We start from the raw sequence: 27,005 nt of genomic DNA on the forward strand, positions 1-27,005 counted from the left end.
TGAATACCCAAAGAAGCAGCTAGCTATCCAAGGAAATATCACCTAATACCTTTGTTTTCACTAAATTTGAAAAGACACCTAGGGCTGTTTTCTGGAATTATATTCCAAAGAGGAATCACTTTTTCTAGTAAGAGGCCAGGGTCCCCTGACAGCAGGTCAGCCAGCATGGCACTGGCACCCTTTACCCGGAGGAGCACTTAGGAGGTGTGAGGCAGGAGGAAACTGAAGCCACCAGAAGTTAACGCTCTAAGCTCCCTCAGCAAGAACTAGAGCCAAGGTCACATTCTTTCCGGGGCATCCAGTCCCACATTCCAGTTTCACATTCTTTCTGGGAGCATCAAAATGCCTCAGGAAAAGAAAAAAACAGTAGCTACAGTTCCTAAAATATTTCATTTCCAGGTCCATCCTCAATACACCAATTAATATGTTGCCCATACTTAACAGCATTTTTCCTAAGCTAGATTAAATCCCTTTATCTTCTATGAGCCATGTAAAATCACCTCCCAAACTTTCTCACTAAAAAATAGGATGATAAGAGCTATCACGCTGAGTTGCATAAAGCTTTTGGCTTACCTATGGTACTTGACCTTGTTGTGCAAGTTGGAGACATTCCGTGAAGTAAAAGCAACTATATTTGGAAAGGACATGAATAAAAATACTATTCCTTATGACCTACCCCCTTTGAAGTTTATTAATTTCATATTTTAATAGAAAACAAGATGACAGTAGAAAGTACTAACTATTAGGTAGTCACCTATTACAATACCTTGGCAGCTTTATTAACCTTGTCTTCGTTTTCTCTCTTATACACAAAAACCGAAGCGAATTTGCCATCCTGCAATACAGCGGGGTAAACAGCAAGTCCAGAGGGTAAGGTGAACGGTGGTTCCTTCAGGGCATAGCTCTTCAAAGCGCTGTTCTCTGAGCCCATCCCTTAGGCTGTGAGGCAGGGGTGCTGCAGCTCCTCCTCAAAGCCAAGCAAACCTGAAAGAAAACAGAAAACATTTCCTAACATTGAGTCTCTATCTGATACATGAGCCAGAGATAGCCGAGTACCCAGACCCAGGCACTCAAACCTACTAGTTCCTACAACCCTCATAAAGTAGGCTGTTTGACAACAGAAATAGTAAATGTTCAGCAAATTACCTGCAATGCTTGTCAATTAACAACTTTCAGCTCTAGAGAAAATACACTTAACCAAACAGACACGCGCGGTTGCTGCTGCTCCCAACCCCCTACTGCGCACACACAGAACCGTCGCAGTGGAAACGCGATCGAATACAGGGTAAGAGCTCTCCTGCTCCCTAAAACCACTCATGTCCTGCCTCGCAGAGGAAAGCGTCACAAAACTCGATCACTCAAAGATGATGAACTTCTGCATGTCTAAAATAACCTACAATTCTAAGGAAAACAATACGAACTGGAGAATATTTCTAAAATGATGAAAAACATGTTAACAAATGGAGAGTGTATATAAACCAAGAAAACACTAAAACACCTGTGGATTAATGGGAAAGGAAACAGACTACTCACTGAACGCAAATGACAATAAACATCAGAAAAAGTACAATCCCGTAACTGTCTTCAGAGTTAGGCTAAAAAGGGGAAAATGCAAAATTGTATAATCTCAAATGTTAAAAAGACAACCCACATATACATGAGATTCCAGAAAATGCAAACTACTATATAATGACAGAAAATAGATCAGTGGTTGCCTGGGGTGAGGGTAGTTAGAGGGGCCACAGGAGAGGAAAGGATTACAAAGGGGTATAAGGAAACTTTGGGAGAATGGATATATTCAGTATTTGGATTATGATTATAGTGATGAGTGATCTATAGCTATAGCTATCTATATATATACATACACATGCATACACATACACAAGAAAAAAATATGTAAAGTATCAACAGAGGTTTGTTGTGGGCATCAGATCATGGATGATTCACATATATATACAAACATAGACATACATTTGCCTGCACCTCCCAAATCTTCCATAAAAGAGCATATCTTTCTTTACAACAGGGATACAAACTCACATGGTTACAAAAGACAATGCACAGCAATGCAGCAGTATTGGTGGAATAGCAAAAGGCCTACTGTGCGCACAGGCACCTACTGACTGGGCTTGCACTCTGACGGGAGCCACCATCACAAGGTTCCAACCAGGACTGCCATTTCAGAGTTGGCAGGTCACACCATTTACCATAAAGAGCCATGAGCCTGAATAGTTATGTGGAAATTTCCTATTTTCCAACATTGGCTCAAATGTTTTTAAACCTGTATAGTCTAAACAACACATGTCTGAAAAGTTTGTGGCAGTCAGTTTTCAGTTCTGGCTTTACCATTATTTAAAAAATAAAAGATAAAAAGAGTTCTTACTAACTCTGGCAGTGTGGGAAACAAGTTGCTAGTTCTAAAAAACAGCGCCAAATTCTATGTGGATCTTTAAAAAAATTCAGTTTAAAATCTGTATCCTTTGGGTAAATATAAACCTAAGAATCATTATATACTGACCTTCTATTTGGATTTTTTTCCCACTTTGGTGAAGTTCCATACAATGCTTACTAGGTTATCAGAGTATATAATACTGCTCAAAACAGATACCCCAAACAGAGAATTTCAAGGGCCTACAGACCCACATACGTCACTGAATAAGGAACACAACACGTATAAGGGCTAAAGCTACCTAAAATTGATGGGTTTTTTTTTTAAACCCAAGAATGTTTCTGAGGATAAGAACTAAGCTGGATTTGTAACAAATTCACTGATTTCCTACCTGCCAAGCAATTTCTCTTTCTTAAGAATGATAAAGTAAAAAAAAAACCAAACAAACAAACGAAAAACAGTATTAAAAAGTATCTCAACTACAGTTGACCCTTAAAAAACGCAGGGGTTAAAGGCACCAACACCCTCTCAGTCAAAAATGTGAGTATAACTTTACAGTTGATTCTCCACACCTGCAGTTCCACATCTGTGGATTCAAACAACGCAGGGGATTCAACTAACTGCAGATCATGAAGTACTGCAGTGCATATTTATTGAAAAAAATCTGCGTATAAATGGACATGTGCCGTTCAAACCCATGTTGTTCAAGGGTCACCTGTGTATGTAACACTCACCTTTCTACTGGGACTACAAATAAAATTAGCATTTATGTAGGATCTTGGAGAAAAGCAATTACCGTTAATTCCCCTATTCTGGAGATGGTGTGGTACCTGCAGCAACCTCCCACTCCCACCCCAGTCGGGAGGGTCATGTTTAGCACCTGCCTTCTTCTTGGGCACACTTTATGGGTCAGGTGCCTACCCTGGGCCAAAGGGCAGTCAAATCACACGTTAGCCATCTCTAGGACCCATGACCTGGATGAAGAGCTAAGCTGGACAATCACTGTCTGCCCCAGGAATCTGAATGAATGTGAGATATTTTTGTCTGTTAGCAGCACAGCTGAAGGTAAAAGGATGCCATAAGGTAGAGTCAGGGCTATGGCAAGCCAAAGCCATGTAAAAGCAGAAACCTGGCAAGTACAGAGGAAGCCAGCTGGCAGCAGGAGAAGGAAAAGCAAACACTGGGAGAGTAACTTAGATTTAGAGAGTCACATTACTACTCCAACTCGAGGCTACAAGAAGCCCAGCTTCAAATCCACTGCCTCACTGCCACCCTTACAATCATGCGTAGCCTGAGGCACACCTGAGGTAGCCTGAATGGGTCCATGTTCTTCGAAACCAACTGCCATTTCATAAGCAGGAGTTCTTTTTAACTCCTCTTGTCTGAAAAACCAGTCAGACTAAAGGAAGGCACTAGAGAAATGCTACTTCGAAAAGTGTATATCTGAAGCTAGTCTAACTTCCTTCTCTCTCTTAGCCACAAAATACAGCTTTCCAAAATCCACACATAAGGAATTGCTGCAAGAAAATAATCTTCTTGGCAGAAAATCATGCCATTCACTTAGCTTTAATATTACTCTCCAAAGGAGATAAAATGGTCCCAAGAGTCAGGGACACGCTCTGGCTGAATGAATGGCAGTCAGCAAAGGTACAGCAATGGACAATCAATGAACTTAGTCATTTCTAAATAGCAAAATACCTTCTTGTGGGAATACTGGGCCTTACAACACCTATTAACCTTTCATTTAATATTCTGAATTCCACTATAAGATCATTAACAATTTAGGGTTATAAAAAATTTAGGAAGAGGTTAAAACTGGCAGTTTTTCTTAGCAGTATGTATTTCGGTCTAAGACCCCAAGAAATGCCACTTAAAAATTTAAAGGAATGAACCCCTTCCTTGTGAGAACTCAAAAGGCTGACATTTTATTGGTTTGAAAGCATGATTAATGTTGACAGAAGTCTACTGATACCATCCTGCAATGCTTACAGAGTAGCTGGGTTATAGCCTATGTCCAGGGAAAACTTCATTAGGGGGTAAATAAAAAGATGTGCTGTTGGGTTTCCCTGGTGGCGCAGTGGTTAAGAGTCCGCCGGCCGATGCAGGGGATACGGGTTTGTGCCCCGGTCCGGGAAGATCCCACATGCCGCGGAGCGGCTAGGCCCGTGAGCCATGGCCGCTGAGCCTGCGCATCCGGAGCCTGTGCTCCGCAACGGAAGAGGCCACAACAGTAAGAGGCCCGCGTACCGCAAAAAAAAAAAAAAAAAAAGATGTGCTGTTGACTGCAATCTGATGGTCTTAAAGCAGTAATTCTTAACTTCACAAAACTGTACCCTAAGAGGCACAAAAACGGTTGCTATCAACAGCGCTTTAAAAATGATAATTCAGCCAAATGGCCTTACTGAAATGCAATACTGATAAACAATAACACCTGGACTTCCAAAATACTATCTTTTTTGTTTTAAGGAGTAAAGGGGAAAACACCAAATCGTTTAACTTTGAAATTAAAAAGTCACAAAAAGGCAGAAAAGGATATTTTAATATTAGCATGGGTATTTTGCAGAATTTACCATCTTCACTCTCTATAATAAAATGTGGGGTACACAGTTTCTGACTTGAATACGCATCATGATCTTCTCTTTAAAATGTTGTTCACCTATCTTCCTCCACCCTTTTGCTTCCTTGGGCAGCACATCAAGTTTCTGGGCCACCTGTGGGATTAAAAGCTCTTGTCTAGGTCACTGGGCAACTCATACACTAAACTAAGAAATCAGTGTCCTCTGGGGAACTCTCTCTACCTCTGTTTTTTTCACAGCAAGTAACTGAGATGATCGTTATCCTAGCTCCCTCAGCTTGGAAGTTTCAACGATAAGGGCTTGCACTGTGAGTTCAAAAGACACCCGGTATTGATTGGTATTTCGCTATCTAGTGATAACATGACTTCGGGCCCTTTGCTTTGATCTGTTTCACGTATATATTCCCTATATTGAACTCAGTCCGGCGATACATTATGAAGCCTTTGCGTACCGAAAGAACTACGTATGATTTCTGCTAAGACATGGGATGTTATGTGGGTATGCACACAGGGATTCCAAAATTCAGGACCCAACTCTGAGTATTCACACGGTTTCCTACATACGATTTTCCCAAAACTGTTTCATCTTCATTTTAAACAAAAAACACTATCCAAAGACAGGAACCAGCTGGGCCTCTGGGGGCCTGGCACTGGTCTCGGATCGAGAATGAAGGCATCAACCCAGCGCGGGCGCAACCCCAGGCTCCCCGCGACTCGGCCCAGCCGCGCACACTAGCCCTCCCCGCGGCGAGGAGGACGGCCGGGCGCGGGGGTTGGGGGCCAGCGGGGTCTGACCGCGACTCCCCGGGGTCTCAGAGGGGCGGTGGCGGCGCTCCCGCTTAGCTGGCCCCTCACCTTCCACACCTGCCCGCGAGGCCAGGCTCCGCGGCTTCCTTCGACAGCTCCGGCCGCCAGCGCCGCCCCGGGCGGGGGTCGCCCGCGAAGCCCAGGTTAGCAGTGCGCCCCGCAAAAAGCAGGGGGAGACTACACTGAGGTGGGGAGCAGAGCTCAACCGGCAGCGACACCACGCCGAGCTCGCCCACGAGCGGGCCCCAAGCGCGGACCCGCGAGCGGGGCGCGCGTTCCCTACCCCTCAACCCCACGCCTCTCTCCCGGCCCGGCCCCCTCCCCAGCGGCCCAGGCCCGCACGGACGGAGGACGCAGCGCAGGGCTCCCTGTTACCTGTGGGAGGGCGGCGCGGGGGGCAGCCGAGGATCTTAGCTTCGGTCCCCTCTTCGCCCCCTGTTGACACCAACCACCCTCGCCTCCCCCGTAATACTCTGGCCACTACCCCCACAATCTTCTGAGGTCCGGTCTCTCCGGCACCATAGAGACGGGTCCGGCAGCCTTCAGCCCTACAACGCCACCACTGGGGCGAAAGAACCCGGAACCGAGATGGGGCGGCCTCGCCGGTGATTCTCAGGCCGGTGCCATCTTGAGTATGGGCGGCGGTGCCGGCCCAGCGGTTCACTCTCTGTCCCCAGCCGCCTAGTTGGTCAGTGAAGATGTCTCTTTTCTTGGGCTCTGAGTTGAACGTGCAAGTTTGCCTTGATTTTAATTTTCAGGCTTTTAACCGCACGGTCTTAACTGGATTTCCGCCCGAACCTAAAATGGCCGCCGGTCGCCTCTGACAAATAGAAAAGGGGCAGGACGGAGAATAGGAGTACTCTGGGAATTGGCGAGGACTTTTGGGAGAGTGACGTCGCTCACCCCGCAGCCCTGATTGGCTGCGCTGCGTGGGCGGAAGTCGTACGGATCCGCTACTGAAGCTGGCAGAGGTAGAAGTGATTCCAGCTGAAGCCCTTTCAAATGGGAATTCTGAAGTTATGCTTAAACCAGCGCAGAGTCAAATTGGGACTATTAATGTTAATAGTTCTTATTATTAATATTGATGGTTTCTACTTAATAGGGTGTTGTGCGAATAGAATGAATATACGTGATAATTTTAAAACTACGTGGCTCAAACCCAGTATATTTTCTCTTATCTTGTATGTGAGCCTAGTAGTAGTCATCGCTACTATTTAATGCTTTTACAACCTCACAGTTCACAGCTGACCTAAATCATTTGATCACCTAAAAGTTTTAAATTCTTTCTGGTCTGTTACAGTACGGATAAGGATCCCACAATTTCTTCACTAGATTAAGTGAAAGCAAATATCAAACCCAATTTTGTCCCTTATTCAGAAATGAATATTTATTAGAAAGCAGGCACAAATAGTATTTAATCTGTCCTATTAGCTTGTTGAAAGTCGAGCTCTCCGTTCTAGGTCAGCACTGTCCTATAGAAATAGAATTTGAGCCACATATGTAATTTAAAATTTTCTGGTAGCCATATTTAAAACAGTGAAAAGAGGGGCTTCCCTGGTGGTCCCGTGGTTAAGGCTCTGAGCTCACACTGCAAGGGGGCATGGCTTCCATCCCTGGTGGGGGAACTAAGATCCTGCATGCCACCTGGCACAGCCAAAAAACAAAAACGACAACAACAACAACAAAAAAAAACAGTAAAAAGAATGAGGTGGGGTCAATTTTAGTATTATATTTTAACACATAGCCACAAGGTTGTCATTTAAACACGTACCCAAAATAAAAAATAATTAATGAAATATTTTACATTTTTTGTACTGTCTTCAAAATCTGATATGTATGTTTTACAATTTAAACTGACCATATGTCAATGCTCAAAATTCACATGTAGATAAAGATTACAGTATTGGAGGGTGCAGTTGTAAATGGTTTGACCACCACCTTGCACTAGAAAGTTGAGAAACAGAAGTACAGGGCTGCAGAGGCAGGATTCTGTTATCATTATAGTTACTGCCAGCATCTGGCAACCAGAAATCTTCCAGACCCGTGGCAGAGCCAGGACCAATAGCGATGAAGCCTCAGGTGGCATCTCCAAAGTCTGAGGACTCGAATTTTTAGTGCTCACCCTGTTTATTCAGGAGTGGAGAGCATTCTTTTGAGAGCTCATCTCTAGTATTCATCATGATAATTAATAAGCTGTTATTTTTGCCAATCAAAAGCCATTTCTGGCACTCACTCTGATAATTAGCAAAACATCTGGTGTCATCAGAGATCAAGGTGACTAAAATATTTGTAGCTCCATCTCTGGAATGTGACCTTTCTGGTATGATGCTAGCTAACTACTCCTGGAGTGTGGATTCCTAATACTAGAATGCCAGCAACTTCTAGGGCATAGCTTCAACCAAATGACCCACACAGAATATTACACTGTCCTGAAGAAATTTAAAGTCAATCACAGACATCATGATACCCATGTTGTAAGGAATATTGGCCTGCTTTGTAAACTGTAAACACTATGCAAATGTTATAGAACTTACAACCTTATGTTACAGACTATGTTTATTCCACGGATATTTGACACACCTTTTCTGAGCCATGCCCAGTGCTGACCACTAAGAAAAGAAGGAGGAAAAAGATAACAGTCATTGCAGAAAAGTGGGTTCTTTGAGGGGCCCAAATAAAACTTTTCTTTTTAAGTGATTGAAGAGGTGCTAGTAGCTTAGTGCTAGGAATGTTACTTTCGTTTTTTGAAGTGCCCTGTGCCACCACCAGCAAATAAGTTTCAATCTACTGTGTGTGAAGCTGAGTATGAGCTAAATGACTCTACACTTCTCTGGTTACTCTGAGGCTTTTCTGACAATTGTATATACTTTAGAAGTGCTCACTATATGCCAGCCTCTGCTCTACAGACTGGGGAAATATCACAGCAAACAAAACAAGATAAATTTCCTGCCCTCACAGACCTCACGTCTTGGAGGGGCGGTGGCGGGTGGGGGCGGCCATAAGGGGAGAGATAGACGATATATAAACGAATAAAGGTAAATTCAGATGATGGTAAATTCCATGAAAAAAATAAAACAAGGTAATAATAGCAGCTAACGCGTGTTGAGTATTTACTGTGCGTTAATTCATTTAAGCTGTACATAAATCCCACTTTACCCATGAGAAAACTTATGCACAGAAAGGTTAGGTAAGCTGACCAAAGTCACACAGCTGGTAATGGCATAGAGTAGTTTGCCTACAGATTTCATTTTCTTAACCATTATGCAGTACTGCCACCCCAATGTGATAGAGAGTAATAGGGTAAGGGGTAAGACAGGAGAGGAAAGGGAGTTATTTTAGACGGATCTCCAAAGATGGCCTCTTTGAAAAGGTGATGTTTGATCTAACGCTGAATGATAATTGTGTGAAGATCTATGGCACAGAGACAGCAACGGAAAACATCCCAAGGCAGGAACTAGCTTGATGTGTTTAAGGAACAGGAAGAGGGCCAGTGTGGCTGGAGTGTAGTAAGTAAAGGGGAGAGTGTTCACGAAGAGGCCACTAAGACAGGCTGGGGCTTGAGGGTCATGGGAAAGCGTTTTTGGAAACCACTGAGGATTCTAAGCAAGAGAGTAACAATCTAGTCTACAGTTTTAAAAACTCACACTGGCCATTATATGGAGAATGGATCATAAGAAGAGAGAAGGGCAGCAAGGAGACAGGTTAGGAGACTTTAGCAATAGTCTATGTGAGGAATAATAGTGACTTGGGCTACAGGACAAGGAATAGAGATGGACTTAAGTAGTCAGAAATATATTTTGGAATAGAGGGCTATGGACTGAACTGTGTACCCCCAACTCCACCCTGCAACTACCATCACCAAATCTAGATATTGAGGTCCTAAACCCTAATTCATGTATTGAAGCCCTAACCCCATTCTGGGATGGGCCTTTGGTAAATAGTTAGGGTTAGGTGAGGTTATGAGGGTGTTATCCTCATAATGGGATTAGTGCCTTTATAAGAAGAGACACTGGAGAGCGTGCTCTCTCTCTATCTCTGCCACATGAGGACAGGGTGAGAAGGCAGTCATCTGCAAGCCAGAAGAGAGCTCTCACTAGAACTGTGAAGATACAAATGTCTGGTGTTTAAGCCCCTGAGTCTATGGTATTTTGTTTGGGCAGTGCAAGCCCACTAAGACATAGAATGAATGGTATTAGCTGGTAAGAGGAAGTGAAGTAAGGGATCAAGGTTGCTGCCTTGGGTTTGGCTCTAGCAATTGGATGCATGGTGAAACAATAACAAGTTTGCAGAACCTGTTAAACATCCAAGTGGAGCTATCAAGTCGGCTGATGGCTATAAAGGTTTGAAGAATCACTGCAGAGGCCCAGACAGGAGATAAAAATTGGGGCATCATGGTCTCATCAAGTTGTAAATATCCTGATATACTGTATGATTCAGCTATACTCAACACAGAGAAAAACAACTATAACACAACACAGTATCTGAACAAATGAATTTAGAGACTACTGCCTCTCTGTGTAAGATTCTTTGTCCATATATAATATTCTTTACTGTAGATTCCATATAACCAGTTGATTCTCACAGTATGATTTCATTGATTTTTGCTATACTCTTGTGTTCATGATCAACCTATGGTTGCAACTGGTGAATGAGTGTAGTTTTGATGTGAAAGGTGGTTGCTATTTTCATTTATATTAACAGTTAAGATGAAAATGAAACAAGAAAGACATATATTGGTTGTGAATTATCTTCTATGCTGAAACCAGTAATATTTTTGAATACTAGAAAGATATTTCCTCAATTTCTAATGTAGGTCAAGAAAGACTTTTAAGTTTAATTTGCATTGTTATTAACATTCTTCATCACTTTATTAACTCTAGACAATCAACAAAACATTAAACAAAGCCCTGATTTGTAGCATTTGCTGATTTCTATAGTGTAAATATTCCCACCATGGCCAACTTCACAGTACCAATATGACATAACTGAATGCAGAGTTGGAAAGAAATGTGCTCCAACATTATATAGTATTTCCATCATAGAGCTATAAAAGATGTAAATAACCTCTGAGCATAGATAATAATATAATATAGTAAAATAAGTTTTAAGTGATGAGTTCTTAGTCTTTCTTACCTTTAAAAATATAATCTATTTAATGATGAGTTTATGTAATTTAATTTTTAACAAGGGCTATGTTTAACAACTGGCTTCCAAATTTTCTGAACATTTAACAGTCGGCTCTCATGAGCCTATATGAGCCACTCTCATGAGTGCACGCTAACTAGGTATTCATACTTTCTGGTTCTACTTCTCTTTGTAAATTAATAAATTACTTCTTGCTTTTTAAAATTAATTTATTTTTTGCTGTGTTGGGTCTTCACTGTTGCACGCGGACTTTCTCTAGTTGCCATGAGCGGGGGCTACTCTTCATTGAGGTGCACAGGCTCTCATTGCAGTGGCTTCTCGTTGTGGAGCTCGGGCTCTAGGCACTCAGGCTTCAGTAGTTGTGGCACACAGGCTCAGTAGTTGTGGCTTGTGGACTCTAGAGAGCAGGCTCAGTAGTTGTGGTGCATGGGCTTAGTTTCTCTGCAGCATATGAGATCTTCCAGGACCAGGGACTGAACTTGTGTCCCCTGCTTTGGAAGGTGGATTCTTAACCACTGCGCCACCAGGGAAGTCCCTTGCTTCTTGCTTTTATATGCATCAGTCTTTTTTGAGTTTATTATTTTTTTTCTCCTAGAACTTGATCATAGCTGGTGTCCAAACTCTCAATTCCAATCCAGCAAAGCTGAGGACCAGACACTAGAATCTAGTATGCACGACCATCTGTGGCCACCCTTCAGAGATGTGTCTTTCTCAGGTCATACCCTAAAGTCTCAACTGTGCATCATTTTCAAAATCACAGCACCACTTTCTGACCGTCTAGCTAGTTCCCTGTTTTGCTCTCACTAAGACTATTTTCAACCTCATTGCATACTTTCTTCCAATATGGCAGGTTCCAATGTTAGCAGATCTTGGTTTGAGCCCACTTTTGCTGCTCACTGTCTGGAGTATTCTTGGGCAAATTCATTTTACTCAACCTCCATGTTCTCAGCTGCAAAATAAGGATTAAAGTAGTACCTACTTGTGTTTGTGAGGGTTAGATTAGGTAAAGCATGTAAAGGGCTACCACATGTCAAACATTCAAACACTATTACATCCTGTTATTGCTGTTCTGTGACTGGTCCAGACCACAGGGGGCCTGGCTTTTTTCATCAGAGTTCTCATTCCTTTCATTCTTGAACCTTTGCCTTTCCATGGCCTTAGGGCTTCAAAGCCTGAACGTGTGACTCATATTTACCTGAGAGACCCCATTCTATCTTTTTAAACAATTATATTTAAATGGCTTTTTTCTCCTCTGCTGTAATATAAGTTCCACAAGGGAAATAATCTTTGTTTTGTTCATTGATCTAACCTTCATTGTAGGTTGTCAACAAGCATTTATTGATGAATGGTGAATGGAAGTGTGGAAAGATAGATACTAGTCTGTTTTGATAGTCACTGTGTGGGGTAGGGAGATGGAATTACTTTTTTTCATGATATAGCTGCATGTTTTGTGTTTTTTGTGATATAGTGAGCATAGATTACTTTTGTAATTTTAAAGATAATTTAATAAAGGAATAAGGAACTGAAATGTAAACTTAGATTGGAAGCTCTTGTAGTCTTACATCAGTACAGTATTCAATAAATTACATGAGATACTCAACACTTTATTATAAAATAGGCTTTGTGTTAGATGATTTTGCCCAATTGTAGGCTAATGTGAGTGTTCTGAGCATGTATAAGGCAGGCTAGGCTAAGCTGTGATCGTCAGTAGGTTAAGTGCATCGAATATATTTTCCACTTATGATATTTTCAAATTATGATGGGTTTATCTGGATGTAACCCCATGGTAAGTCGAGGAAGATCTGTGCTGACACATACTAGAACATACAGGACTGTGAATACTTTATTCTATGTAAAAGAAGCCAAACACAGAAGCCCATATATTATGATTCCATTTATATTAAATATCCAGGACAGGTAAATCCACAGAGACAGAAAGTAGATTAGTGGTTGCCATGGGTTGGAGGTAGAGGGGAAGGGGGAGTGAATGCTAATTGGTACAGGGTTTCTTTTCAGGTTGATGAAAATGTTCTGGAATCAGATAGTGGTGATGGTTGCACAACTGATGACTATATTAATAACCACTGAATTGTACATTTTAAAATGGCCTTTTATGGTGTGTGAATTTTTTCTCAATTAAAAATGCCCATATAATGTGTGAGCATGCACAAACCTGCACATGAAGGAGGATGGATATCATACTCATCAAGTTGTTGTCAGCAGTTGTAACAAAAGGGAACTCTGTATCGGTAGGTGCCTTATGTCATATTCTACGTTACTAAAAGTCAAGTGTGACAAAAATAGAAAATTAATTGGGGATAGTCATAAAGACAACATTAGGAATGTTAAAAAACAAAGCAAGTGGTTAGACTTAACTGATTTCAATGAGATATGATTGATAGGCTGGGCTTCCATTTTCAAAGTATTTCACTGCATTTCTGGGGTTTGCAGATCCCTTTGAGCTCCTTTCCAAAATTAGGGGTCTCCTTTCTGAAATCACTGAATTAAAATGGATTCCTTCAGCCCAGGATTGGAAATAAATGAGCCCTGAAAGTTAAGCTAAACTGAGAAGTTTCAATGCCTCTTTAACTTGCCCTCCTGGACTCTAGGCCTTAATGTGCAGCTCCACGTTCCACCTGGTGCAAACAATAATATTCATGCTCTCTGGGGTTCAATTTCACAATCACGCCCTAGCCCAGTGCTGATGACACAGCAGCAGACTTGAGACACTGGTAACTTGCCGGTAAGGAGGAAAAAGAACTGACCTCATAAGAGGTATTTATTTTGCTTTTAAGTAGCAGTTACCAACTTCCAGATTCCAGATTCACTTACTTCAGTTCCCCAAACTACCAGCCAAACAAGATTAAGAGGCCTGGAGGAGAAAAGAGTAGAGGAAGGTAAGTACGTGCTAAACATTTCTTCTCACAAGTTAATCAACTGCAGGGTTTCTATATTGAGCAGTCATGAGGATCACACACAAGTATTTTATACTGCAAAGCCCCGTATGTTGGACCTCTGGTAATCAAAATATTTCTAAATGGCCTTGAGAGATCATGATTTATAGGAATTGATAACTTTGCTGGCAAATGAATTAAAATAGTCACTCTACAGGGTGGTATGTTTTTGTTCTTGATTGTTCTTCATTTAGGTAACAACTCTCATGGACTCACAGTCTTCCTATCTGTGCAAAATACTAGTGCTGGTAGTAGATGTGGAGAGAAAGTGAAAGGTTTAAGGAAGTCTTAGTACTTGTGATTTGAAGCATTTTTATAGGCCTTTATATATATCACTCTCTGATATAATTTATATCAGTTATCAATTGCTGCATAACAAACCATCACAAATTTAAGAGCTTCAAACAGCAACATTATTTTTCTTTTTGCTCACAAATCTGTAAGGGTTTGAGCAGGGCTTGGCAGGGCAGCTCATCTTGGCTCATGTGGTGTCCTCTGTGGGGCTTTGAGGGCAGGGGGTGTGGGGGAGGCTGGACTCCTCTGAAGGCTTATTCACCTCCAGCTGTTGAACCTACCTGTCTGCAGGGACCTCAGATGGGACCATCTCCTGCAACCCCTATACCTGGCCTCTCCATGTGGCTGGACCCTCTCACGGCATGGCAGCTGGTTCCAAGAGAACAAGGCAGAAGTGAAAGTACTTTTATGACAGCCTAGGAAGTCATGTAGCAACACTTCGGCTTAACGCGGTTGGTTGAAACCCAGGCTCAAGGGGAGGGGACATAGACTCCATTACTAGATGGGGGGAGTGTCAATATCACTTTGTTAGATGAGCGTGTGGGATGGGATATATCAGAGGGGCCATCATTGGAAAACACAATCGGCCACAGCAGCCCAAAACTTACAGACTTAAAACAACATCAATTTATCATTTTTCAGTTTTTCGGTTGATTGGGAGGTCCTTCTTCTGGACTTACTTGGGCTCCTTCACATAACTGAGTTTTGGTGATATGTCAGCAGGGTTGGGGTGGGCAGCTCAGCTGAGACAGCTGGGATGTTTGGGCTCCAAGTATTTTCACAGCATGTCAGTCTCAGGGAGCATTCTACAAGGGCAAAGGCAGGAGCTGCAAGCCTTCTTGAGGTGCAGGCCCTAGAACTCGCATATCATTTCTGCCACATTGTATTGGTCAGAGCAAGATACAAGGTGAGCCCAAATTCAAGAAGTGAAGAAACAGAGTCCGTCTCACGTTGAGAGGAGCAGAAAAATACCATGGCCATCTTTTTCGATCAATACACATAGCCGTATGACCACATTATTTATACTCTGTCCACATACAAAATATACTTAATTTTCCCCCCAAAAGTCACCTACCATTACGGCATTAGGCTCTGGCTTGAAGTACAGGAGCTTCTCATCAAAATCATATTCAGGTGAGGATGAGACTCCTTGGGTGTGATTTTCAGGTTCTCCTCTATTACGGCTTCTCTTGATTCAGAGACTTGTGAACTGAAGTAAGTTATCTGCCACATCACCCCTCTACTCCCACCCAATATGCAGTGGTGAGACAGGGACAGGATAACCACAAAGGACACTCCTACTCAAAAAGGGGAGCAATGGGAATTGTTGGTTCATGGCAAATCTGAAATCCTGCCAGGAGCATTTGCTAATTCCTTTTACTTTGGGGTCAGGGAGTGTTCCTTAGTTAAGGTCTAGATTTGCTCCCTGGGAGTGTTCTCTATTCCATTCCCAACTGCTAGTTCAGCTGACCTATAGCAACTTCAAACCCTGCACAACTAAGAAGAAGCAGTTTTTCATAGACTTCTCTATTGGCTCCCACAATTATATAAAGTCTAATTCCTGTAATAAATTCCATATGCTATATCACTCAGAGTGGTTCTGTTTTCCTGATCAAACTCTGAATGATATAAGACCAATTAAAAATAGCTGACTCTATCTGTCCCAGAATTTTCTTTAGTGGTATTACTCACAGTGGGCTTTGGATCTTAGATCTCAGGATGATCCCTGTAGGGTCAGGAAAAGAGCAGCAGCCACCAGTGGGATTTTGATGTAAGGAATTTCAGGGGACATAGACAAATTCATATCCTTAGAAAAACAACCACTTTCTATCTAGTTGGACCTATGTGAATTGAAAGCCCTCATGGGTCTGGTGCCTACAGCCATAGCAGCAAAGCTTCTAATTATACTTTGGATCAGTTAAAACTCTGAACAGTCCAGAATGATGGCCTAGATCCTGGTCTGATTAAAATGACAATGGTGCTTTAAGGAAAGGGCCGAACTATTACGTTCACAAGCAGGTGGCAAGACAAACACTGGTCCTCTCCTATTCTGAGGGATGGCTATGTCAATTGAGATCAGAGGGGAGCCTCTGCTAAAAATAAACAACACTGGCAGGATGAACAGAGGAAACAAAAAGACTACTTGTGGGTCAAGGATAGCAATGCCACCATAACCTGGAATTAGGTTAAACACTAGGCTTCTTGCTTCCCTCTGATGATTCCCTTGTAGAAGGACTAAGCTAATTGGCACAATATGCTTAGCTCCACGCAATCTCAATACAGACAGCACAGGAAGCCACGTGGCTGGTGGGCTATAAATAATGGACTAACCTACAGTCAAAGAGATGAAAACAAAATGGCTAGGTAATTAAAGGAAAACCGGTGTAGGAAAACAATCACAAGCACTGGTGTTATATGTAGATACTCAGTTGATGAGGAAGAAGTTTCTAAATATAGCAACTCTTTGAAATAGATGCTGCAACCTGAACCCTGAGCCTGTAAAAAGGAAAACTGAGGCAACAGGAGTTCTATCCATCACTGATTCTTTTCATGGAAGTATTAGGAAGGTGGGTTCAGACAACATCCTGAGAGTTGGGCACCACCCTTATAAGTAACTGACATGTAAAAATTGGGATCTAAACTAGTGAAAGCCAACCAAATATATTCTAATTTGGTGTCCCAGCTTGACAGATACTACAAATAGGTCCTAGGATTGTGTTCCTAGGGTACTATTTCTGAGGGAACATGGTAGATGGATTCTAAGGACTTCTGATGTAGGTGGCAAGAAGCAGTATTGACTTACTGCCCTACACTTGTATTCAGGGACAATGACAATACTTACGACCAGTTGTGCAACTCAACCCCCATTTGTGATGACCATTAGGGCAGTTGGTTTTGTGTGTACTGCATTGTGTGTTTGTAGGTTTTCAGGCTGATGCTTTTTGCTGTGGCTGCTTTATGTGGAAGCAGAATCCCTGTGTCTTGGTGCCTGAATTACATATAATAACTATAGGAGCATCAAAACATCAGCATCTGCCACATGTGCTGCAATAAGTGTTACAGATATAGTTATCTACCAGCACAGGAATTTCACGCTCACAACATCCCTACTCATCCACAACCTATAACTTAGGTGGATGGACGTGCACACAGCCATTTAAAACATGCTCCATGTGGGAGTCCCTGCATATTTACTGGTTTCCTGTAAATCAGTGATTATCAACGCTAGCTGTACATTAAAATCACCCAGAGGAACTTTTAAACCATGATTCTTGGGCTCCTGTCCCAGAGATTATTATTTAATTGGTTTGAGCTGGAGTTCGGGTACCTGAATTTTTTAAAAACTCCTCAGGTGATTCTATTGAATGCATACTGGTATAAAAAATAGTACCCACCCTATGAACTAATGCAATGGTTCTCAAAAGTGTGGTCCTTGATCAGAAGCAGCAGCATCACCTAGGGGACTTACTAGAAATGCAAAATTTGGGGCCCCATCCCAGACCTACTGAATCAGAAATACTGGGATATGGCCCAGAAATGTGGTCTGGGAAGCCCTCCACTTGATTCTCATGTATGCTAATGTTTGAGATCCACTGAACTAGCGAAATTATTCAATGGAGTTTGAGCAAGCATCATTTTACTCCTACTAATGGGTGAGAAAGAGAATCATCTCAAACATGAGCTGGGGCAGAACTCTGTAGTCTGATGTGATTATTTGCTCTTTGTGAGAAGAAATTAATTTTCCTGAGAAAATACCTGAAGGAAAATTAAGATTCTTCTGGAGAGCCAAAGTCAGTCACATAGCCTTTCACTAGCCTAATACTAAGCAGACATTCTTCTCTTTTACCTCCTCCTCCTGTTGTTTCCTCCTCTGTTCCTTTCTTCCTCCTTTCCCTTCCTTTACCTATCCTCCTCCCCCACACCCCATGCCATAAGTGATTTATGGTAGGAGCTTCTAAGTCCAACACCAGGAAGATAGGAAATATTTGCCCCTTAGCTACCTTTTTCAGTGCTCTTAGTTTTTTTGTGGAGATCCATATTTCATCTGGTATCATTTTTTCTTCTGCCTGAAAGACTTCCTTTAACGTTTGTAGTGTGGCTCTGCTGGTGATAACTTCTTTCAGCTTTTGTATGCCTGAACATGTCTTTTCTCACCTTCATTCTTGGAAAGCATTTTCACTGGGTATAGAATTCTAGGTTGACAATTTATCCTCTCATTACTGTTAAAGATAGTGCTCCACTGTCTCCCTGTTTACATTGTTTCTGATGAGAAATTTGCTGCCATCTTCATCTTTGATCCACTCTATGTGTCTATTTTTTTTGAACCTCTGCCTGCTTTTAAGATATTCTGTTTATCACTGGTTTCGAGCAATTTGGCGAGCAGAGATTATAAAACATCAGTGGGACAAAGGAAACTTATTCCTACACTCTTCGGCATATGCATATTGTTATGGGTTGAATTGCCTCCCCTCCAAAATATATGTTGAAGTCCTAACTCCAGTACCTCAAAGTGGCCTTATTTGGAAATAGGGTCTTTAGAGAGGTAATCAAGTTCAAATAAGATCTTTGGGTGGACCCTAATCCAATATGACTGGTATTCTTATAGGAAGGGGAAATTTGGACACAGAGACAGACATGCAGAGGGAAGATGATGTGAAGACACAGAAGGAAGATAGTGATGGTACTGGAGTGCTGCATTTACCAGCCAAGGAACGCCAAGGATTGCTGGCAAAACCAGAAGCTTGCTTATGTTTACTCAATCTCCTTTTATACTGGAATGAGTTTAACTGAATATACAATTATAGGTGACCAGTTATTTTCTATCAACTCATTGAAGATATTCTTCTACTGGCTATTTGCTTCCATCATTGTCAGCCCAATTATAGTATCTTTGTAAATTTTCTTTCTCTCTGGATTTTTTCTTCTTTTTCTTTGATATGCTTCAGTTTCATGCTGGTACATCTATATGTGTGTGTGTGTTTCCTGTCTTCAGATTTGGTGTTCTTCCTCATTGCTGTGACCTGAATGTTTGTGCCCCTGCACAACTCATATGTTGAAATCTAACCCTCAAGGTGGGTTGATATTAGGAAATAGAGTTGTTGGAAGGTGCTCAGGTCATGAGGGTGGAGCCCTCATGAATGGGATTAGTGCTCTTATAAAAGAGGCTCCAAAGAGATCCCTTATCCTCTTTCATCATGTGAAGACACAGAAGGTGTCATCTATGAAACAGAAAGTGGGTCCTTACTAGCCACCACACCAAATTTGCCAACACCATGATCTTGGACTTCCTGTGAGAAAGAAATGCTTGTTGATTATAACCCATACAGTCTGTGGTATTGTTTTAGTGGTTTAAACAGACTAAGACACTCATTTTGAAGATATATTCATCTTTTGTTATTTTAGAAAATTATTTCTTCAAGTATTGCCTCATCCCTTTATTCTCTTCTTCTAGAACTTTCCACCTATATTTGATGTCCCATAATTGCTTATATTCCTATATCTTTATAACTCATACATTCTGGCTACTTTTTCAAAAATCTAACTTTATTATCTTAGTCAACTGTGTCTAATTTAACTCACCCATTGAACTTGAAATATCAATATATTTCTAGTTTCCCATTTGTCTTTTATTTCTTGACCATGTTTAACATCCCCTTTCTTTAAATATTTTAAACACATTTAAACATATTCTCTGTATGAAAATTCCAATATCTGCTAGGGGAAGGTGCCTTTTTGTTTGTTGTCTCTGCTTTCTCTCTCATTGTGGCTTCTTTCCTCATGTGCTTTGTAATCTTTCCATGTGAGCGCATGTTCAGTTGATCTCCATCTGTGAGAATACTGTGAAACCTGGGTTGAAGGTATATTTCTCTGGAGATTTGCGTTTGTTTCTGCCAGGTGCTCCAGGGTTTCCAATACTATACAGATAGTATAAGTTTGAACTCCACGTTCAAAGATGTTCAAACATGTTTGAATTTTTAGGGGAGATTTCTCTTTACAAAAGGCTCAGACCATATAGGCCATTTTGTTTTCCTATGAGATTTTTCTCACTTAAGAATATCCATCTCCTTCACAAAACAAAAAACTAAAATAAACAAATAAAAAAAAACCCAGAACAAACAAAACAGAAAAAAGAAGAAAGAAATTGATCAAGTATGGTATTTTTGAGTTCTAAATCTCACTGAAACCACCTTATGGATCAGACTCCACTATCTTCTGCCACTTAATGTCAAAAGTCTAAGGGCAGTCAATTTCTCTGAAGGTATTTTGTCTTTCTTTTCAGGATTCTTATGGAAATTTTAATTCATTTTTATCAAGAACTTCTCTATGTCAAAATAGATGTCAGTATCCATTTTAAAAAATGGTTCACATATTGCAGGGATAAAAATCCTTTTCAGCTCAGTAATATTTTCTTCTATTATCTTTGGCTGTTATTCCTGTACCTTAAAAAAACAAAAACTCTTTTCTTGGAAAACCAACCAGCCAAATATTGGTGCTCTGATTTTTATCTTCTATATTATTTTTTATATATTATTTAATCTGTTATTTTCTTCTGCCTTCTCAGAGAGCTTATCAAATTTTTCTTTATCACTGATTTTTCTCAGTGTTATTAATTCTATTCTTTAATGCCTCTCTATTTCATGCAAGTCTTTATCCCAAATAGTCGGGAGGTTCTGCTATACTCCATAGAGAACATATATTGAAGCTTAATGTTATCCCTTCAATCTAGTAGACTGTCAGGTACCTGGCTAGAATGTGTATGTGGGATTTTAGATATCTGAGGAGACACCATATTTTCCAAATTCTCATTAAACTAGCAACAAAGACACAAAAGGACAAACTCACCTCACTAAAAACGTTGATGTATCCTCAATGATAGAATTTGGGAAGATCTGCCAATAACCAGGACAAATTGGCTAGATTTGGAAAAAACCCTCCAGGTACCACTTGGCAAAAAGTAGGAAGATCAATTTATATTTCTCTCTTTTTCTCTGTTTCATGACTTAAAATATGCAAGGTCTTTAAAATCCTGAAGATCAGGCAGCTAATAAAAAATCTTGTAACAAGAAACAAAGACTCTGAAAAATAGGCCTTCAATTGGGTTGAAGAAAAAGCATCCTCTTTTCTCTGAGACCTTCTGACAATTTGGCTTAGTCTTTGAGTCCTAAAGATTCTTGGCATATTTCTGGTGGCACGGAGTAAGCGCTGCAACACCAAGTGAGAGCCTAGTGACTGTAACCTCTGATCGTAGCTACAACTAGTAATAGTAGCAAGTTATTTTGTGTGATGCACCTCATCTACCATTTCTGAGGTTCCTGTAAAGTCATGACAGGATATATGGCTTCAGTTCTATTGTGCTGTGCAGAATTAAGCAATAGGTGTGTCACACATATGGAAGGGGCTAGGAAAGGGTGGAGCAGTGTTCTCTTCCCCAAGTCCTGAGTGAAAGTAGTGGTGGCTCTCCCAAGAAGAGGGCAGCTGTGATCTCATGAACAGCCTAGACGAAGCAGTGTAGGGACAAGGGGAGGAAACAGAACATGAGGAACCTATTCTTGGCCCCATGTGAGAAAGCGCCTTAGAAAACTCTCAGAAAGGGCAGAAAACTCTTGAGAAGAAATAATTTCCAGCTATAAACTATGGCTTGAGGCCATGGCAATTTAGCTCTTAAAGTAAACATGACTTTAATTTGTAGACAAAATCTGGTAAGTCCAGGATATCTGACTTACATATAAATAGTATTTCTAAAAGTGCCCAAGGCCAAAACCTTTTGTTCTCTGAAGTATGTAAGAATTTTAGATATTCTTCCTTATTCCTTTAGTAAAATTTTCCTTCATAAATAATGCAAAGGTAAATCAGTCCATGCTTGAGTGGAAAGATCACAATTTCTAATTCTGTGAAGTCCTAAAATAATGAAAAAAATATACAGGGAGAATGCGTATGTGCATGTAAACCCTGGAGACCAGCCCTGGAAATGTTATGAATTGTTGTGGATGTTCTTCCTAAATCAGTTTATAATGGTATGAGGGAAGTTAAGTTATAGAATGTTTGCTTTATCTTTCTAATAATGTCACTTCTTATTTGTATTTATACTTTGTACATATGACAAGTAATAAGGCACGATACTTACTAATTGAGGTTACTGGATTGGAAGCATGAAGACAGGTTATGTCAAAGACTAAATACATAAGCTTGGGGAAGTCATTTAATTTCTCCTGGCATGGTTTTTCCAACTGAAAAGAGTTTGATAGGGCTGTTTCTAAGGCCCTTTCCAGCTTTAATATTCTATAGTTAAAATAGAAACCAAGACAAATAAATACATGTTTTCAGAAAGATCAATTGGGTTGTGAGTTCAAAGACACAGATCATATCTTAGATTCACTTATTCCCTAAGGAGCATGATATACTTCCTTATACATAGCAGGTAGTTAATATCTGTTGACTATATTTTAAATCTCTATGGGATTGGTTTCCCAAATAAATAGATGGACTGAATTATTTCAAAGGTCCTTTCCAGCTCTACTATTCTATGCTTAAAATATAAATGAAGCCCAATAACTAGTATAGTAGACCAATGAGATTTTAAATTCTTGTCTTTGATCTATGTATTTACTTCAAAGCCTCATATAATTTCTTCCACAGCAGGCGCTCAAGGAAATATCTGTAGATTGTAATTATTTAATTTGCTCTGTTTTTCAAGTAAATATTTCCATACTATAACATGCATGAGTTATTTTCACAACTCATTATTATGTCTTTCCATTTCTTACTACCTAAATCTTGTAAAAACAAGTGAACAAATGGGAAACGGGTATCTAAGTGAGCAAAATATTTTGTTCCTTAGTTTTCTTCAGTGAGACATAATTAGCTTTTCCATATTTTAGACTTCATGAATAATAAAATTTAAAAACCCAATGCCAATCTAGTTTCATGTATACTAATAGATGTCCTAGGTTTTCTGTATAAAAATCAGAAAGACAAAATTAATTTGAATTAATTGCTGAAGAAACTCTACTCACATATAACATAATTATGGCATATGTTCCACTGTTAATCAAAAAATCATAGTTAATAACTTTGGGAAGCAACCTTTCAGGCACATGGCATGAAATAAAAAAGGTGATACTCTTTTTATAAATTTTAAAGGTAGCACATATCACGTGAAATACTTAAGAGTTTATAAGGGGAAAAAAAGGACAGGAAAAAAAAATTATATGCACTCTACATAAGCATGTAACTCCTAATAAAACACATTAAATAGAAACACATGACTTTTGCTAATTCATTTGTACTTTATGCTTCTTTTTAATAGAAATTAAATTAGTCAATTAATGTACATAATGTAGTGTTTGTTTTCCAGTCTAGTTGCTTTTCAGCATTCACTTTTGAGTCTCATGGTAAATATTATTCGGCATCAGGATGTGGTTTGATGAGTGAACAGTGTCAAGCATCAACTGTACTTAACACAGGACGGAAGGGGTCGAAGTTAACCTGCAGCTAACAGTATGGAAAAGTAAAAAGAAACACAGACCCGCAATAGTATCAACATGCATTATTAGGCCAAGATTCAAAGTTAACCCAACCCACACAGATCTCTTCTAAGCTGAGAGCACAGATGGAGAGGGATGACTTTATCGAGATCCATAGCCATAGTAGTAAGGTTCATCAGGGCGGAATCCATAAGCTGTGGCAGGGCGTCCAAGAATGCCAACCGATTGGCCAAAGCCATCCATTCCAAGGCTAAAAAGAGAAAAAAGGAATAATCTATTATATTTTTCATTCCAATGCAGGTCAAAGAAGAGGCCTGGAACTTTATACCTCCAAAATTCTCTTCCTAGCAGCAAAAGTGACTTATGTGGCTGGCTATCATTAACTTTTTTTCTTCTTTAAATTACTGTAGTCATAAAAATGTGTTTAATAAATATTTAATTCTAATAACTTCTGTTAAAAATGTTGAAAACCTCTGTCATCAGGTACCATTCAAGACAAAGAGAAAGAGAGATCAGAAACGTTTTAATGAATTACACTCATACATGGCGTTTATGCCAGAATGTGAAAATATTTTACATGTTAGCAACTATCAGTAATACACTGCTAGGGAATGATAAAATTAAAACTGTAGTAAAGTGAGTTTTGTTATTTATAATAAGATCTCTATTTCATAGGATTAATCCACTATTAGTAAGGACATGCAATTGAGTTTTAGCAGTAAACTCTCACTTGAGCCAAATCATACCATAAGCCTATGACTAAAAGAAGGCAAAGAATTTTACAAAATTTGAAAGTTAGCCAGATTTGATATGCAAATTCTTCTTCTGACTCCTCAATGCAAAAAAATTACTAAATAGTACATGTTTTGAGTTACAGCAAGCAAATTATAAATTTTGGATTACAAATTTATAATTATAAATTTATAAATGATAAATTTATTCTATGGAAATAACAGAAGCCCAAAGATAACCTTCAGAGTTAAAAAGGTGGATTGAAACACGGATAAACTGATGTTACTTTAAAAATTCTTCTTTCATCTATTAATACATTTAGAAGAAAAAGTACTTTTAAAGAGTCAGAGAATTATTAACACTTAGCGAAATGACAAGATATTATTTTGCCAGGCAAATATGGCAGCTATAACATGCTCATGCATAGCGCATGCAGTGAATGCTAGTGAGCTTATTTCCAATCAAAAGAAATTATTTATAACCCAGAAATGTAAGCTTTGAAAAAATAAATATATTTAAATGATTTAAGATTATTCCAGATAATGCTAGATGGAAAGATACTTTTCCCTTTATCAGCAAAATCTCAATATGATTAAAAAATATATTCATACAGGCACTGATTTCTTCTCACAACTCAAAGTGAGATTAAGTTAAAACGCTTTAGAAGTAACGATTAAAATGTTAAGGTTTTAAATAATTTGTGTGCGTGCGTGCGTGCGTGTGTGTGTGTGTGTGTGTGTGTGTTGGAATAGGATTAAATACTAAAAGTAAAGGGCATATAATTCATGTGAATCTACCTCTTAGGGGAATGGAATTTCTGAAATATAAGGTTTAGGTTAGCATTTGTAGTGAACGATCCTGGACAAATCAAACTTTTGGGTTCCTTCTATATCAAAAACTGTGTCTGTAATTTCTAAAAGTTGTTTGAAAGTTTTAAGTCTGAATTTTATTTTGAAATGGCAAAATACAAGTATGCTTTTCCTACTTTGGTCCCATGGAAAGAAAGATTAAATTTTCTGATGAAGGGAAATATTACTCTAGAGGTAGCTTTAAAGATGTTTTAGAAATTAATGGAGCCCACGACTAAGACACACCTGTATCAGTTTAAAATTAGAGGAAAAGTTGGCCATTGAAAAATTTTCTGTTGAAGCACTAAGGCTAACAAATACTCATGTATCTAAACAACTCTCAGTTATATAAAGGATGACTATAGAGCTTGTGGATTTCAGCTCCTTCCTTTTTCAGCTTTCTACTTATTACCTGCCTTCAGCCACTCTTTACATGTTTTAGCATCTCTTCTGAGGCTGAATAGCAGCAGACTTCGGTAAAACTCAAGTTAATTTTGTCTTTGTTTATTAATCTAGGGGCTGTGGTGAGATCTCTTTTAAGAACTTGGAAACAAGAGGCATATGGTTGATCAGTGAAGAAATATGCGAAAGTACCTTCAAAACAGAACATCTCACAGAGGAACAATATGACTGTAATTCTACCTAAAAGAAGATGACGGTACTGAGAAGGGTGTCTGTCAGCCATGTTGGCACAGAACAAGGAGCTCCTCAGAGGCAATGCTGTAGTGGAACCAACCCAAGCAATCCCTTGGGGTGACCTATAACACCATCAGGAATATATGACCTTTTTGGCAGGCTTGTCCTCATTGAGGAAGGGGCATTAACAAAGGTTCTGAGTCTAAAGTTATTACACATTCAAACTGCAAAACTTTTAAATTTCTATGACCAATAAACAAATTTCTGATTACTGTTTTCTCATATGGCTTGCCAACAGGGTAAAGAATAAACTTAAGACATATCTGATCTGCCTGCTGGTTATACTTTCATTGTAAATTGACAAATGGATTTTTAAAAAATATGTTAGTCACAATTTTTGGTAAGAATATGCATCCCCAAGTCAGTGAAAGTAAGACCAAATCTTGAACACTGTTGAGTTTGAGTTTTCTGAGCCTGCAGGTTTACTGCAATAAACTTCTATTTATGCACTCAATAGTTAACCCAGAGACTTCTGTATTACAATGTAAAAACCAAATTTTTGTGAACTTCCATAAATATCATATGGGGAAATTTTTCAAATAGGAGAATTTGAGACCAACTCTTAAAATGGGCTTTTCTGGAATTATCCATCATGTATCATAGATCAAATCGCTGTTTAAAGAATATGTGAAACATTATGACCAGTGTGGGTACTCTGGTGGTACTCTAAGTTCTATATCCTTTTGTATCATGAAAGATCAACCATATCCCTACAATTAATATCTTTTAAATAAAATTCACTCTGATACAGAATAGTTTGATTCTTTAGTCTCTCATTTGGTTCTAATATAGTGAGGAAATTGGACTTTTCAGGCTGTTAAAACCTGGAGATAGATATTCTTCTGGGACATGTGAACTCTTACTCTACTTTCTCCCTTGGGATAAGGATGTAGCCTTGTTAATGCTGAATCTGGTTCAAACCAGGAGAGCCTAATGTAAGTTTTCCCAACAGAAGCAGATGGATTATATAAATTCTTCTGGAAGGGGACAGAAACGTGAATATAAAAGGAAGTATCACAGCAAAAATTGTCCTTTCCTGATCCACTAAGACTTGACTTAGAGTACACAGTATTAAAGCCA

General features: G+C 39.7%; 2 protein-coding genes across 6 annotated transcripts in view; both read right to left on the reverse strand.

The window, feature by feature from the left end:
• SCYL3 (SCY1 like pseudokinase 3) overlaps positions 1–6,558 on the reverse strand; it is a 39,374-nt gene extending 32,816 nt beyond the window's left edge. For 3 of the 4 annotated variants that reach the window (XM_060033775.1, XM_060033782.1, XM_060033772.1), the window contains exons 1-2: positions 6,147–6,558; positions 767–984 (exon numbers count right to left, since the gene is read on the reverse strand). In XM_060033775.1, the coding sequence (XP_059889758.1) occupies positions 767–931 (165 nt within the window). In that variant the 5' untranslated portion in view covers positions 932–984; positions 6,147–6,558. The remainder of the gene's footprint in view (positions 1–766; positions 985–6,146) is intronic. The other variant, XM_060033785.1, reaches the window with a different exon arrangement.
• A 15,802-nt stretch (positions 6,559–22,360) lies between these two features.
• KIFAP3 (kinesin associated protein 3) overlaps positions 22,361–27,005 on the reverse strand; it is a 157,365-nt gene continuing 152,720 nt past the window's right edge. For both annotated transcript variants that reach the window (XM_060033763.1, XM_060033758.1), the window contains one exon: positions 22,361–23,899. Coding sequence is in view for 1 of the 2 variants with exons in the window: in XM_060033758.1 (XP_059889741.1) it covers positions 23,791–23,899 (109 nt within the window). In the remaining variant the exon portion in view is untranslated. The remainder of the gene's footprint in view (positions 23,900–27,005) is intronic.

This window comes from Delphinus delphis, chromosome 1 (assembly GCF_949987515.2).
Source record: "Delphinus delphis chromosome 1, mDelDel1.2, whole genome shotgun sequence".
Lineage (NCBI taxonomy): Eukaryota > Metazoa > Chordata > Mammalia > Artiodactyla > Delphinidae > Delphinus > Delphinus delphis.